Source organism: Asterias amurensis, chromosome 12 (assembly GCF_032118995.1).
Source record: "Asterias amurensis chromosome 12, ASM3211899v1".
Taxonomy (NCBI): domain Eukaryota; kingdom Metazoa; phylum Echinodermata; class Asteroidea; order Forcipulatida; family Asteriidae; genus Asterias; species Asterias amurensis.
Window position 1 is genome coordinate 16,289,708 of NC_092659.1, and position 16,799 is coordinate 16,306,506.

A 16,799-nucleotide genomic window follows, 5' to 3' on the forward strand; every position below is an offset into this window, starting at 1 on the left:
TACCCCCAGAAAACACCCCCTGCTGACTTTCTCCAATTACGAAATCAAAAAAAGGGCAAACTTTAACGCCTACAAATTTATCAAATCTCATCAGAAGTTGAAGCACAAAGGCCCCGGTTATGATAAATTATTGTTATAATTAATTGTAAACAATCTATTAATTGCATGACCCCCCCCCCCCCGAAAAAAATATTATAACATAAAAAATCTTGTATTTTAGAGTTATTCAGTTTGGCGCATGAATATTGTCCATTTTGTGTAATTATTTCTACCTCCATGGTCGAGTTGGTCTTTGAGAAGCGTTTGTAACAGTTTGTTATAAAATGCATATGATTAGAAATATATTTTTAAAGTAGAATATATGATCCACACAAGTATCACTTGAAATTACGTGGTTTTCCTTTTACCTCGTCGACAAACACGGTCGACCATTTTTATAGTCAATTTTTTACTCCCATAGATGGCCTTCGCAAAGTAAAAGGAAAACCACGCAATTTCAAGGCAAATGTTAGTGTGGATAATTGTGTTCTACTTTTAAAACATATTTCTTACTGTGCATTAATTATTTTTATAACAAACGCTTTTCAAAGACCAACTCGACCGATCCGAGGCAACGTGTTACTAGTGTGGTGGATCTGGGGCACCCTATGAAGGAACATTTTCTTTACAGTCTGAAAGTTGTGCATTTTCTTGGATATTGCATAATTTTGTTCGCCTGCCCCAAATAATGTACATGCTTGTTTTACCTAAATGTTATGCGGTTGAGCACACAGCTCCCACGCTCGCACAATGAACAATAGGCCTAATGCATTGTGCACTAGCATTCCGATATATCATTCATTGTATTTTTCAGAGAATGGAAAATCTTGTACGCCCCTCTTTACAGACAACTCTGTTTTATGCGATCTTTGTGTGGACATTCTTTTTACATATCAATATAAACCACAATATAGGGCTAGATAGCTCAGTTGGTAGAGCGCCGGCACGTTAATCCGGAGGTCGTTGGTTTGAATCCCACTCCAGTCAATTCTTTGTTCCACCTCAATAGACATTCTTTTTATTCTGTACACTTTAAGAAGGAAAGTCCTATTATTCAAGTCAGTTGGGACATCTTTTGTTGTGTTTTCAGTCTGAATAACCTCGGGAATTCTTTGGGCGGGTGGTTTTAGGGGCGGTCTAAGAGAGGGTCTGTGTTATTGTGTTAACATTCCTCTTATTATGTACACTTTATTTAGGAAACATACTACTCTTGAAGTCGTTTGAACCTCTTTTGATGGTCCACACTTCGTATAGGTAGCGTTTTAAAAACACGTTGTTTCATTGGACTCCCACTTCTGTGGAGGATTTTAGGGGCGGTTTCAGACTTAGACGGTCAAGTCAGTTTTTACAACAATTTGTTTGCTTAATTACCAAGTGGACAGTGCCTTTGATAAGGACATGAAATCCAACTCCTCAACCATTTCTACCTCCATGGTCCAATCTTCGTATGCTGCGTTTTGCGCTCTGTGGATCTCATGACTTCTTTGGAGGGCTTCTTGGGGCGAAAAGGGTCCAGGGTCTCAGCAAGGCATGGGGCGGCGGCAGCCTTTACCTCCGTGTTCACACGGCATGCATAGGACAGAGTAGCCCTGGGGTGACCCAGCCCTGGTACGGTAGGATGAGACAGACCTGTGCTAGGGACGACGCCGAAGCATGCACAACCCATGGCCACCTGTAATGGTCGTTCAGAAGTTAGGATGTATGGTCCTTGCTATATGGATGGAATAAGGAGATTCAGCAGGTTAGTCTAATCGTTTCTCTTTATTTTACTATAAAACCCCTTAAAGCCATAATACACTTTCGGTACAGAAAAAAGAAAAGAAAAAGTTCACATTTACAAATAATTTACAGGGTTTACAGAAGGTTATGATGAAAGACTTCTCTTGAAATATTGTTTAATAAAATGCTTTACTTTTTGAGAAAACATTAAAACAATATCAATTCTCGATAGCGAGAATTACGGATTTATTTTAAATACATGTCATGAAACGGCGAAACGTGGGGAAACAAGGGTGGGTTTTCCCGTTACTTTCTCCCGACTCCGATGACCGATTGAGCCTAAATTTTCCCAGGTTTGTTATTTTACATGTTTTATTATTGTATAAGTTGTGGTACACGAAGTGTGGGTCTTTGACAATACTGTTTACCGAAAGTGTCCAATGGCTTTATAACGCCGGTGTCCGCATGCAATTATGTCCTCTATGCAATACTATCCGGCGGACATTATTGCATATGCAATAATATCCGCCGGACGGTTTTGCATATGCAATCGTGTCCGCCCGGACGCTGCTGCATAATGCAATTGTGTCCGCCCGGACACATTTGCATATGCAGTTGTGTCCGCCCCCGTGCAAAACCGTCCTTGCAGTAAATTCAACGCCCTATTGGTCGACGGAACACGTTCGCCATTTTTTTTTTACAAGCTATGTGCATATATCATGAATGACATGGGAAAATAAACTGCAGGCCTTCCACTTGGCAGTCCCAAGTTGTTGTCATGCAATACCCGCAACCATAGAGTAAGGAAGTCCATGTCCTTACTCTATATGCCTCAACTCAATAACACCTGTTAGTTACAACTTTCTGATTCTGTCAAAGTAGCTGACAACAGTTAGATAGGCCATGGAGGGATATAGGCCTAATTGTGTGCCATCTTAAGATACATTGCAGAGCATCGGTCTTAAATTGTTCACTTCAAATCGTCATGCTCAGTATTATGTCGCCATCCCCCCCCCCCAACCCCACTTTCCAGAATGTGCGTTACCCCCTTCACATTGCCTCTTACACATACAACGGAGAGGCAATCTTATTTCGTCACCCACTGCTTGTACACAATAATACACATTATATAGCCACAATATTTCTTATCTGGTCAATGCTTATAATTAACTTTTATCATCAGCCAATAATACGTCACTGCACTGTTGGCAAGACAACCATTAATATCACGAATCTCTTCCTTGAAGTTGCTGTACCATATAGTTGTTACGTAAAAAAAAAATTATTGTTGAGGTGTTTGTGATCTATGCGGAAGATGACATCATCACGAAACTATAAATAGAATATTTCTCAGGCGGGGGATTTCACAAAAGCGCCACCTACGTTGAAAAAAGTCTCATTCTACTCTCGCGGCAATGAATGCATTGTAGCATGGGAGTACTATCTCCATGATTGTATGTTGTACATTAATTTATCCCGGACGAGTCAATATTACGGACGTGACACTTTCAATGGTTTGTAAACACTACATACACTATATGTAAATTATTCGTGAATGATAATGTCTTGCACTTCTTACTGCTTCAGTAGTTTAAATAATTTAGTAGCAAAAAATATGAGTAGCATAATAATATTGCTATAATATTTCGGGGGTGTTTCTTTCACAAAGCTTTAAAATTAATTTCTATATCCACATAATCTCTGATCTTCGATACTCCTCAATTTAACAAATAATCTTATCACTATTTCATAAAGCAAGTTAAGTACGATTATACAACGATCGCATGGTATGCAACCGAGTGCAGGCAGAAACTATATTTTCATCATTAATTTGTATAAGGCAGTGGACACTATTGGTAATTACTCAAAATAATTATTAGCATAAAACCTTACTTGGTAACGAGTAATGGGGAGAGGTTGACAGTAAAAAAACATTGTGAGAAACGGCTCCCTCTGAAGTGACGTAGTTTTCGAGAAAGAAGTTATTTTCCACGATATTGATTTCGAGACCTCAGATTTAGAACTTGAGGTCTCGAAATCAAGCATCTGAAAGCACACAACTTTGTGTGACAAGGGTGTTTTTTCTTTCATTATTATCTCTCAACTTCGATGACCGATTGAGCTCAAATTTTCACAGGTTTGTTACTTTATGCATATGTTGAGATACACCAACTGTGAAGGCTAGTCTTTGACAATTACCAATAGTGTCCACTCCCTTTAACGGTATATATTTCGGGAACGAAAGATCGATCCTTTAACATAACATTCAATGAGAAATATCAGAGAGGATGAACCATCAAAATGTTCAAATTGTTTCAATATACTTGCATCCCTTTTAGGTGCGAATTTGATAAACACCCAAACCTATTCACACACTCCTATCGCGAGTGTGTGCAATTAGTAAATTAATTTAGTCGGTAATATTTTGTTACGCATTTTATACAAATCAACCCACTGTAGCAATTCAAGATGTTTATAAAAACAATGGAGGAAATTTTTCCTCAATGATTAAACCATAGAGACAACATTATTCAGCGGTTTAAGTGATTTCATGTTCCCCTCATCTAACGGGAATCACCTCTGATAAAAATGGAGTGTACCTTATTCGCGGTTGCAATGATTGCGCAATACCCCTCTCTCCGGTTGATGGTTCCTATTTTTTTAAACAACAATATTATGTAAAATAAAAATTACTAAATGGTCCTATCTAGTTTTGTCTGTCTACCACCAGCAGGACTTTCGTACAGAACAAGATTAAAGGGAAGGTACACGTTTGGTAATTACTCAAAACAAACATTATCACAAAAACTTACTTGGTATTGAGTAATGGAGAGCTGTTGATTGTATAAAACATTGTTAGAATTGGCTCCCTTTGAAGTAGCGTAGATTTTGAGAAAGAGTTAATTTCTCACTCAAATAGTAAAAGACTTCCTAGCTAAAAGTTTTTTATTCCTATCTGAAAGCACACAAATCGTTCAACAAGGGTGTTGTTTCTTTTATCATTTTCTCGCAATTTTGATGACCAATTGAGCCCAAATTTTCACAAGCTTGTTATTTTATGCTTATGTTGGGATACACCACGTGGGAAGACTGGTGTTTGACAGTTACCGAACGTGTTGTTCGGTTGTTTGAAAGGAACATAGAATTGGTTTTTGCTAACACTTTGCAGGCAATCAACGGAGGTAAATAATTCTACCTCCATGATGATGTAATCCGCCATATACAGTCACAAACCTGTAGAAGTTTGAGATTGATCGGCCCTCTGGGTCACGAGAAAAACGCGGGGAAAAAACATGCACAACAAAATTAAAGATGCTATGTCCGATTTTTGACCGATTTGACCCAAAAGTTTTGATTTAAAATGCAATAGGTATTTTGATGGGAGTCGAGAAAGTTACAAGCTTTCATTTGAGCCAATTGAGTCCGCCAATTATTAGTAGCAGTGCTCAAGATTAGTTTTTGTCGGTAATCCCGACAATATATCACGTGACCAATTCTTATGTGTTTATAAGAAACGTTTTAATTTGTTGTCATGGTTCCTGACCATTAAAAGTAAAAGTTAAACTTTTTTCGTTAGAGGGGGTGATACTTTTTGAAATACCATTCACTCAAAAAAAATCTACTTTTTTAATGTTTTGGGCTAAAAATCTGACACAGCATCTTTAATACAACGATCACTGAGCGATAAACTCGAACGGGAAGTTGAGTTTTATTTATCTCTCATCAAAGTGACATTTCAGATCGAAATGTTCAAGGGATGTTTTCTGGTATCATCATCATTCTACCGTGTAAGTTATATGGAAAATGTGATCTTAAACAAGTTCCTTACAAATTGTGTAATTTCAAATGTAGGCTAAATGTATAATAATAAACTATAGCCTGTGAAATATAATTTCATAAAGTTGTAGCGTTTTTGAGATCGCCAAAAATCCTGAGAACACACGTAGACGAATAAAATCTAAATTGGATACACCTCGGAATCAAATTTGTGGGCATAAAAAAACGTCTATCTTTACAACACCACTATACTTCCAAGTGAAATGTTTATTCAAAAAATAAATGCTTTCGAAATCGGTTGTGAGCCTCTAACCAAAGGTTTTGATTGCTATTTTTATTAAGAGGTAATTACGAAACGTATAACTTCCCTTCAAGACCACCCCTTAATTTGAAAGAGGAAATTCAGTACAAAACACCTCTGTTATTGAGTTATGGACGTAAAGTTTTATTTCCTACTGGCTTGTGTATTACACAATACACAGAATAATAGCAACTGGATATAGTATCATTTCCTTTACAAAACGTGTGCAATGTGAAAAAAAAATAATAATAATAATAAAGACTCGATATTGTGAGAGTGCTACGTTGCTTGTGAAAATTTACGGGATTACGAAAAAAACGGTGTGATGATAAAGCAAAATTGAAATTAATATAGATGGAAATTTGCATCGGGGATCAAGAATAATATATATTTGTTTACCCATACACCGACGTGTTTTAGCACCGTTGCAGTTCTTTCCCGAGATCTGTGGAAAAATCACGTTACTCGGGTGGGATTCGAACCCAGGACCTTTGCAATTCTAGAGCAGTGTCTTACCAAGCAGACCAAAAATGTATGACAAGATGCAGTCACCATTGACGCTCAAATTAAACTTCCAAGCACTTTATTTGCTGGACATCGCCCTTTAAAGGCAGTGGACACTATTGGTAATTGTCAAAAACTAGCCTTCACAGTTGGTGTATCTCAACATATGCATAACATAACAAACCTGTGAAAATTTGAGCTCAATCGGTCATCGAACTTCCGAGATAATAATGAAAGAAAAAACACCATTGTCACACGAAGTTGTGTGCGTTTAGATGTTCCTTCCATTATAGAAGTTAAAGGAACATAGAATATGGGGGGGGGGGGTTGCGGACAATACAGTTGCTGGCAGTGTAAGCACTTTATGTAATCCAACATATACATAAACTGACAAACCTGTAGAAGTTTGAGATCGATCGGCCATCTGGGTCACGAGAGAAAAGTGAGAAAAAAAAACTATTACAAATTTTGGTATTGCATCGATGCTAAAATAAAAATGGACAAACAAAAACGCTCACTGAGCGATAAACTCCAAAAGCGAAGTTATACTATTTATTTCCCACCAAATTATGACATTTCAGACAGAAATATTTCAAGGGATGTTTTTAACTATCATTATCAATAGATCGTGTAAGTTTGATGTAAATCTGTGTGATCTTCACGTTTTTTGTTTCTTCGTGATGCCCAAATCTATCACATTTTTACGATCAGAACACTTTCATAACACTCTTGAAGCGCAGCAAAATATTCTTTGAACTTCAGATTATTTATGCTTTAGATTACATAATGTGTATAGACTCACAATAACCCACACCCACAGGTCATTCAAGTACACTTAGACCCCTGGAGGATGTTATTTTGCAATAGGAAGTGAGACCTGAAATGAAGACCCATTTTTGTAAAAGTCGTTTTGTGGAACACTATTGACACAAGGTTTTTCTTTAACCAAAACGATTGTGTAAACTTGGAATTATTAGCTGAATATGTTATTTTGTTAATAAACAAGCCATTGGACACTTTCGGTATAAACAGTATTGTCCAAAGACCCACACTTCGTGTATCACAACTTATATATAAAATAACAAACCTGTGAAAATTTAGGCTCAATCGGTCATCGGAGTCGGGAGGAAAATAACGGGAAAACCCGCCCTTGTTTCCCGCACGTTTCGCCTTGTCATGACATGTGTTTAAAATAAATCCGTAATTCTCGATATCGAGAATTGATATTATTTTAATGTTTTCTCAAAAAGTAAAGCATTTCATGACACAATATTTTAAGAGAAGTCTTTCACCATTACCTTCTGTAAACCCTGTAAGTTATTTGTAAATCTGTGAACTGTTATATTATTTGTTTTTGTTCCGAAAGTGTAAAATCACAGAATTTGTGTGCACTAAATAATTATTGCTTTCTATCAGTAGACCTACGTTAGTTGACTTTTCTACAATTTCTTAATATTTATTAATTAAATTTTCTTCTTCATGGTGATGATATAAAAAGCCAATCCAAGGTAAAGGGCGACCACATTAATTGTGCCGTCAGGTTGGCTCAGTGGTTTCTGTCCCTGCCTTTCACCTCAGTGGACCCCGGTTCGAAACCGGATGGAGACTGCGTGGGGTTTTCCCTTTAAATGATTTTCTGCCCACGTCTGAAACTGAAATTTCTTAATCTGTCTTCTATTTTCCTGAAGACGAGCAGAGTATACTGTTCGAAACGTCGAGACCCAACAGGCTCTTTTCAGAGCCAACACTCACCCTAAGAGATTTACACATGGTTGTACCCGCAAGTTTACTATTTTATTTATAGTTTCCCCCTTATTTCTCCACACCATGCAAAGCTTCAAACAATACCTTCAAAAGGTTGGTGCGATGTTTCCATTATAGGACGTGTTGCCGACTATTAATAGTTCAGATTCAAACTCAGAGTTAATTACTATCAATTTCTATTAGTGTGTCGATAACAAGACTTTATAGACAAACGTTGCTGAGCCATAGTTGACTGCATAATTTCTTTTAAGCAATTGAGTTCAATAAAATGTATATCTTTTTTTTCTTTTTCTTTTTAGTTTGGGTTTGAAGAATAGGGCCTTCAATTTTAATTAGGAAGGCCTATACATGATTCCTCAATTATTATTTTCCCGTTTTCTTTTTCTTGTTTCCCTCCCATTTTCACATATTTCTTTTCTCTCATCACCCTTCTTTCTTTATTTATTTCTTTCTCCCTTTTTCTATTCCCTCCCCCCCCCCCAAAAAAAGGGGGCAGCCTCCCACTGCCCCCCCCCCTCCGTGGCACCGCCCCAATTATAGCACGCGTGAACAAAGTTCTACAATAGTTCTCAACATTAAAATGTTCACATCATTTTAAAACAGTAAAAAGCAAAATACAAAATAAGAATATTGACAAGAATTAAAATGAATACACAAATAAAGCAATGACTTTTTATGAAACCCTCGCGGCAAACCTTGAGTTTATTATTTGAAAACCGATAACAGGATAATATTGTTCTCTGCTACCGCCCTAAACTTGACTCAAGTCCCAATCCCGTACCATCGCCATAGATAAATTCTGTTGTGATCCTCGACCTGTTCCGCGCGCTTTGTCGTATGTGTCTGCTACACTCGCACGAGAAAGGGACTTGAATCAAGTCTACTACCACCCCGTCCTGTGTGTATAATCATACGGGGCCAATTTTTGTATACAATAATCGCCCCCAATCAACCATGTAGGCTTCCTCCATGCATCAACCGTGCATTAACGGTGTGTTGACAATATTGCAGTGCTGGCTGTACAACATGTAGAGCATGTGCAATACCTGTGTAGCAAACCGGTAATGGGTATTCCCCGTATAATTCTTACGCACACTCCAGCTTTGCGCGGTACACATTTCTTCATTGCAAAGCATAGGTTACTTTCTCTATCATCCATTTCCCCATTTGGTAATCGAAAATCTTTTTTTGGAAACATAGTAAAACCATTTCATTTTGAGATGTTAAACTCGTTTTCATATCTAGGGCGTTTGCTTATAAATACTTGGTGGAGTGGCCGTGGTATTATTATACCTAGCAAACTTCAGTCAGTGAACATCTTTCCAAAAGCGACGAACATCACACAAAAAGCATCATGGCATCATCATCGTACACAAATTGCAACGTAGAGGCATGTTATGTACCTGAAGATACAGCAACTGGAGAGAAGACTACAAACGGACATGGTGAAGCTCCAGATAAACACACACGAGCGAGCCGACTCCAGCTATACGCGAGTTTTCTCCTACACGTAGTCTCTTTTACAGCCGTTATTTGGTTGATTATACAAGTAGTCCAACTCCGCAATGAGAACACAACAGTTGGAGGTACCGTTTGGTACGATGGTGAAAATCAACATGCAGATTCGGAAAATATTAAAGTAAGTAACATTAAAAATTTTTTTTTTTAGATATACCACTTTGTTATACATCGTTTGTTTAAAAAAAAGTAGCACTATTTCCATCCTCCAGTTTAAAATACTAATACACGTAAAATATATACAGAACAATATTGTGGTTTCAATATTTGTAAGCATTCAGACGGAGACGTTTTCTAAAAAATTGGTATAACAGTTATGCTACATAAATCAGTAGGACAAGATCGACGTCAGAATTTTAACTAGAAAAATTGCATTTTTATTAATAATATTGTGCCTTAAACAAACAAAATGAAAACTGGATTCCTGATTGTTTTGTTTGGACAGTTTTTGTTTTGTATTCAGTTTGGGAGGTGGTTTTTTTGACAATTGGAAGAATTCTAATTAGTTTCCAAAAGTATAGATTCTTTGAAGTGGATTTTTTCCCGATATAAAACATACACTTGATGCAAACTGGAGATAAATGTTTCATAATATGTATACATGTATATATTATTCTGATGTATACAAAAGGGCACTTTATATGCACTCAGAGCTTGTGGTGGACGTTGGGATAAGAATAAAACTATTAGATGCTACTAGGCCTAATGGTTTATAAGCTTAATACCGTATTTTTTTCTTCTTTCTTATTTGCTGTTTTCTCAAGAAGTACAAACTTTATGAAGCTGAAACTTCCGCTTGTGACTTGCTATGTATCTTTCTTAATATTTGCTGATATCTAAGCGTTTTGTTGAAGAAAAAACAATGACACTCTCTTAATCAGATCCCGTATCCATCCTGAAGCCCATAGGAAAATTAAAAACAAGTATCTTGTTCAAGTAATTCAAGTAACTTGAGTCAGGTTTTAACAATTTTCTTGTTTCACCGCAGGATTCCACTGTGAACTCGGATACAAAACTGCGATCAAGAAGACAGGCGCAATATGTTAGTGACTCATACGACGGTAAGTCGAATGCGTTGATTTTTATATATTTTTAAATATTTTTTGTATACATTTTTTTTATAGTGCACACATTTTTGTTAAAGGTACTGGACACTTTTGGTATATTACTCAAAATATTTTTGTTTAGCATAAAAAACTTACTTGGTAACGAGAACACTGGTGATGGTATAAAACATTGGAAACGGCTCTCTCTGAAGTTTTTTGACAAAGAGGTATTTTCTCACTCAAATAATACAATATTTCAGATGAAGTCTTCTATGTATGTGCATTATGAAAGCACACAAAGTAATGCAACAAGGGTGTTTTTTTCTTTCTTTATTCTCTTGCAAACCCGATGACCAATAATTGGGCAAAAAGTTTCACAGATTTGTTGTGCATAATTTTAGGATAACACCAAGTGAGAAGACTGGTCTTTAAACAATTACCAATATGGCCAGTGCCTTTAACTTAATTTCATAGAGCTGTTAAGTTCAACAATTTTCTTAGCATGAAACATCTATTAAATGAAATTTCTTCCTGGTTAAAGACAGGATTATAGGGCATACAACCCTTTCCCTGTGATTTTCAGGATAAGCAAACAACAGCTGAATACTATAACAAGCGTGCAGTAGGCCTATGCAACAAATGGAAATTTGGTTGGTTCCTGTTTTTATCAAGGAAGAAATTTCATGCTTACTAAACAAATTTGTGTGCTTAGCAGCTCTATGAAATTGGGCCCAGATCCAACTCTTTCATCCAGCACTTATATGACGAATCTTGTTTGTATGCATTTTATGTGTTTTCAGTACACTTGGATCCGTAAAAATAATTGTACCATAAGATAAGCTTGTTATCGCTACTGTGAGTCACCCTTTTATTATTTTAACAATATTTTATATCATTTTAATTGCAGATGCGTATTCATACAACGTGAATCCTAACACGGTAAGTGCAAACTATTATTGGTATATTTTCTCATGGGGCAGGCCGTAAAATACTTACATGCAGGCAACGGGGCAATGGCCTCCGTTGCCAATGGTCCCGGCCTTGGTGCCCTTCAAAAGTTTACCATTGACTTCGAGATTTTCCAGTGGATGTGCCCTTTGCAAAGAGAAAGTGGCCTTGCCCTTTCAATTTGTTCAAAGGTGAAACTCCATGCTTGATGGGGGTACGATTTGTTTAGAAGCATTGATGGTTTTAGGAAAAATGAGGAAACATATAGTGAAGTCCAAATAACTCTATAGTTTTCCGGTGGAAAATTGAAGTGTCATCTTGGGACTTTTTTCTTCTTTTTCTAATTGCCAAGTAGACCTTCTGTTTGTTGCAACAAAGCGGTCATAAAAAAAAACGGAACTCCACAATGACGTAGGCCTACCACGAAGTGACGTCACTGGTTTTGTGAATCTTTCTGAAACACACCGGATAATTTTTTTTACACCTACATGATGTAGCCATTTAATTGAACTCAATTGGACATCGAAGTTGCGAGAAAATAATGCAAGAAAAAACACCGTTCAGATGCTTGATTTCGGCACCTAAAAATCGGATTCTGAGGTTTCGAAATCAAATCAAAATATTTTAGTGAGACATTACTTCTTTCTCAAAAACTACGTAACTTCAGAGGGAGCCGTTTCTCACAATGTTTTATACTATCACCATCTCTCCATTTATCGTTAACAAAGACATTTTTATGCTAACTATTATTTTGAGTGGTTACCGTTAGTGCCCAGTGCCATTTAAACATGTAAATATGGAATGGATTGTTTGTACTGAAAAACAGCTAATACTATAGTGAACACCCTTGTCTCGTCATGAAGACGAGCAGAGTATAACACTGCTATAAAAGCCGGGACCAAATCGGCTCTTTTTAGAGCCACTATGTAATTATTTTAATACTTTCCCTGCAAGTTCACTATTTATAGTTAATTTGTGCTCTTGTTGTGTTAACTGTAGCTTGCCTGTGATGGACTTCCTTCACTTCACGTCGTTGGTAACCAGCAGGACTATCTGGAACAAAGTACAGGTATGAACTACAACCATATTTTTTATTTCGACTAAAAAACAGACTAAACCCCAGGGAGCTGAGAATAATATTATTCCTATTTTAGTATTACTACTTGTGCACTTAATTCATTCGATCATTATATCAATTATTAATGTTGTATTTCTGTATCTGTTTCAGAGAGCTGGTTTTCGTTTCATACGAGTAGTGATACTGGATCGTTGGGCAGAATCTCACACGAAAGCCTCAAGTTTGTGCACAACCAATTCATAGAGGTAGGTCTACAGCGACACTGGGCACCTTTTGTATTGTCAAAGACCAGTCTTCTCGTTTGGTGTATCTCAACAATGCATAAAATAACAAACCTGTGAAAATTTAAACTCAATTGGGGTCGAAGTTGCGAGATAATAATGAAAGAAAAAACTCCCTTGTCACACGGAATTGTGGACTTTCAGATGCTTGATTTCGAGACATCAAGTTCTAAAAAAAAAAAAAAAAAAGTATGAGATCTCGAAATCAAATTCGTTGAAAATACTTCTTTCTCGAAAACTACTCTACTTCAGAGGGAGCTGTTTCTCACAATGTTTTATACTACAACCTCTCCCCATTACTCGTTACCAAGTAAGGTTTTATGTTAATAATTGTTTGGAGTAATTACCAATAGTGTCCACTGCCTTAAAAAAAAAACAATATATAGGTAGAATGATAGAATTAATGTTATATGATAGCATTTTCTCAAATTTAGTTTTACCAATAACTTGGACGCAGAATTTGTGTAAGGAACTAAATGTGTTGTGTTACCATTATTTATTTATTTATGTTATTTACCATTTCAGATTACGGTGCCCGGCTACTACTTTGTGTACAGTCAGATCAACTATGCGGCACGCCAAGGAAACAGTTTTATAGGCCATGAAGTGGTGGTTAGACCTGATTGTGGCGATGGTAACGAGTTCACGATTCTGGAATCTAGAGCTGTGCAAGTGTAAGTATAACCATAAAAATACAAAATTAATTATCCACACACTGTAAAAAATAACTGACCGTGGAAGTCTTGTAAACTACCTCTTTGAGGCACAATATTTACTAAACTGCCATGGCACAGTAAAATTTACAGTGCTTTGCCAGGCAGAAGGTCCGTGAATTTTACGATTACTTTTACAGCGCATGTTAAATTCCTATAATACGGGCGACAAAATCTCAGGGGGATAGTTTTCCCTCGGACACCGTTTAATGATTATGAACAATAAAGGAGAACTTTTCGGTAAAAGTAAGAAATTGTGGAGTGCTCAAAATCTGATCCTTCTTTGTGCGTCCTTTTTCACATAGGTTAAAAGGTACCTCTTTATTGCAACTGGTCCCATGCGAAATTTTACACAAAATGGGACTCCTACTGCATGCGTCAAGTTAAACTCTGTATTTTCTAGCTGTACATCGGTCAACTTAATGTTCTGTTTTGTTGAAATGGATTTACAGTATTTTCAATGAGGAGTTGTTTTATTTGATTTAAGAATTGGTTGAGAATTGTATGAAAATATGATGGAATCGGTAACGTTGCAGTATTGATAACATTTATTTCCCCTCATTTGCTATCTATAGACTCCGCAGTGCTGGACGGACACCGAGTATTGACAGCGGACATGGTAGTGGTGTATTTTACTTGGCGGCCAATGATCGAGTTGGAGTGCGCCCTCTACAAGGAGGCTCCCACTACTTCGCAAAGGACAACGGACCGGGCAGTTACCTTGGCGCGTTTCTGGTGTCAAAGAGTAACAGTATGGATATAGACCAAGACTTACGGCGTTGCCCATAAACAAGTCTGGTCACCGACCAAGCTATTATCAAGCACTAACTTGGTATACAAAACACACAAAGCGATTCGCTTTAGGGTCGTAAAGTAGCCATAATTATTGGCATTAATTCCAGTAAACCATGGAGGAATAAAAAAACAAATACCATGTAAGCTGTTAAAGAAAGGGTATACTTTGGTAATTACTTCACTAGACCATACAACCTTACTTGGTAAAAAAACAAAAAAACGCTCAGAAGGGATTGATATTTTTAAAACATCGTTAGAAACACCATTTGAAGTAACAAGAGAATGATTTTTTTTGTTTCTTTTTAGAGAATGGGGCTTCGGGCTTCTAAGCACACAATATTCTGTGCATCAAGATTTTAAATACTTTCTTTATCAACTTCGATGAGTAAAGTTGAGTCAACATTTTCAAAGGTTTGTTATAAATTCGTGCGTAATGTTGGGATACACCAAGTGAGGAAACTGGTCTTTGACAAAATTACCAAAAGTATCACCCTGCCTTTAAGTGAACATTTGATTTAATTAATGTATTCTTAATCTAATATTTTTCGTAATGTTGTAATCCGTTGGCCTATTCAGTACAATTCAACTTAATGGTTGGCACTATTATCTTCAAAATAAAAAGTAGGAATTAGTAGCACTAATAATTATAGTAAAGCTTATACTGCTGAGGAATAGCAATCTCGCCCCATTGATTTATAAATGATATCTGTTTTCCAAAGTGTATTTTGGACGACCCACATAATAATGTCGGCATTTTGAAGGAGCGTTACAGAATTGGTAAGAAACCAAAATCGTTAAGATCACAGATTTACATCAAACTTACACGGTCTAATGATGATGATAGTAGAAAACATCCCTTGAAATATTTATGCCTGATGAGAAATAAATAATTTAACTTTGCGTTAGGAGTTTATCGCTCAGCGAATGTTTAATTCACCTTTTTGTTTGCATCATAATGTCATGCAAAAATGTGTAATCGGTTTTTCACCATTCTCTCGGGACCCAGATGGCCGATCGATCTCAAACTTCTACATGTTTGTCAGTGTATCTATATGGTGGATCACATAAAATGGTTACACTGCAAGCAACTGTTTTGTCAGCAAAACCAATTCTGTAATGTTCCTTTAAATTTTAAATTTCATTCACCGGACGACCTAAGTGAGGCCCTTTTCGAAACCACGGCTTCGGCTTTGGATTCGGCTTCAGGCTCCGTCCTCTAACTCGTCTGAAGCACGAGTAAGCAGAGCGCGTAAGCAGAGCCTGAGCCGAATCTGAGCCGAAGCCTTGGTTTCGAAAAGGGCCCGATCTCCAATCAGAGTTTGTTTGATCACCTCCCAGTACTTTTGATGATGCAACTTAAAGTTACTTTTTCTACTCATTGCGTTTTTAGCAGCATATGTATATAATAATATTTAATAAAATAATCATGATGCAACTTAAAGTTTCTTTTTGTACTCATTGCTTTTTTTAGCAGCATATGTATATAATAATATTAACTAAAAATTATCATATTTACATCAACTAACAAATAAAGTAATTCATATTTTTAATTGGCTTGTACATACTTAATTACCTTTTGAAATAATGTGTTTAAATTTGTAATGATAATTATATCATATTATTGTTGTAATTAATTATTTTGTGAGGGAGCTAAAAAAAACATGTCCGTACTCCGGTGTTGTTGTGGTTGTGTATTGCTTTTAAATTTGTATTGTAAAAAATACGCAATTTAGCCATTGGCTATAAGTTTTATTTTAATACACCATAAATAATAACAATTAAAAAAAAAATTGTTTTGTATTGTGGTTGATGTCAAATAAATATCGAAATAATACTAACAATAAAAACTGTAAAGATGTCTGAGTTTTTATTCCCAATTTTTTTTTGTAAGTAGTTTGAAGGATAAGAGGTAAACTTTCGGGTACTGTGGAGTGTTGGTTTGGGTGTGAAGAATAGGGCCTTCATTTTTTAATTAGGAAGGCCTACACTTGATTTCTCAATTATTTTCCCGTTCTCTTTTTCTTGTTTCCCTCCAATTTTCACATGTTTCTTTTCTCTTACTCCCTTCTTTATTTCTTTATTTCTTTCTCCCTTTTTCTATTTTCCAAAAAAACAAACGGGGTGGGCATCCTCCGACTGCCCCCCTCCCCCGTGGCACCGCCCCAATTACAGCACGCGTGAACATTAGTGCTAAAATAGCCCTCCACATTAAAAAATTCACATCATTTTAAAACAATAAAAAAGCAAATTACAAAATAAGAATATTGACAAGAAAATGAATACACAAATAAAGCAATGACTTTATATAAACCCTCG

General features: G+C 36.5%; 1 protein-coding gene across 1 annotated transcript; it reads left to right on the top strand.

Annotated features, from left to right (window-relative positions):
* The first annotated feature begins 1,176 nt into the window (after window positions 1-1,176).
* Window positions 1,177-15,923, top strand: LOC139945157 (uncharacterized). The gene is made up of 8 exons (XM_071942438.1): window positions 1,177-1,780; window positions 9,350-9,743; window positions 10,611-10,683; window positions 11,576-11,607; window positions 12,616-12,685; window positions 12,845-12,939; window positions 13,501-13,649; window positions 14,264-15,923. Exons 2-8 carry the CDS (start codon window positions 9,459-9,461, stop codon window positions 14,475-14,477), a joined length of 918 nt encoding a protein of 305 aa, XP_071798539.1. The 5' UTR covers window positions 1,177-1,780; window positions 9,350-9,458; the 3' UTR covers window positions 14,478-15,923.
* Window positions 15,924-16,799: the final 876 nt, after the last annotated feature.

What these genes read in the sequence shown, in the direction of transcription:
- LOC139945157 (XM_071942438.1), top strand. Translation starts at nt 9,459, where the DNA reads ATGGCATCATCATCGTACACAAATTGCAACGTAGAGGCATGTTATGTA. An exon ending in ACAACGTGAATCCTAACACG is followed by an intron (nt 11,608 to 12,615) that starts GTAAGTGCAAAC and finishes TGTTAACTGTAG; the next exon opens with CTTGCCTGTGATGGACTTCC. An exon ending in GAATCTAGAGCTGTGCAAGT is followed by an intron (nt 13,650 to 14,263) that starts GTAAGTATAACC and finishes TGCTATCTATAG; the next exon opens with ACTCCGCAGTGCTGGACGGA.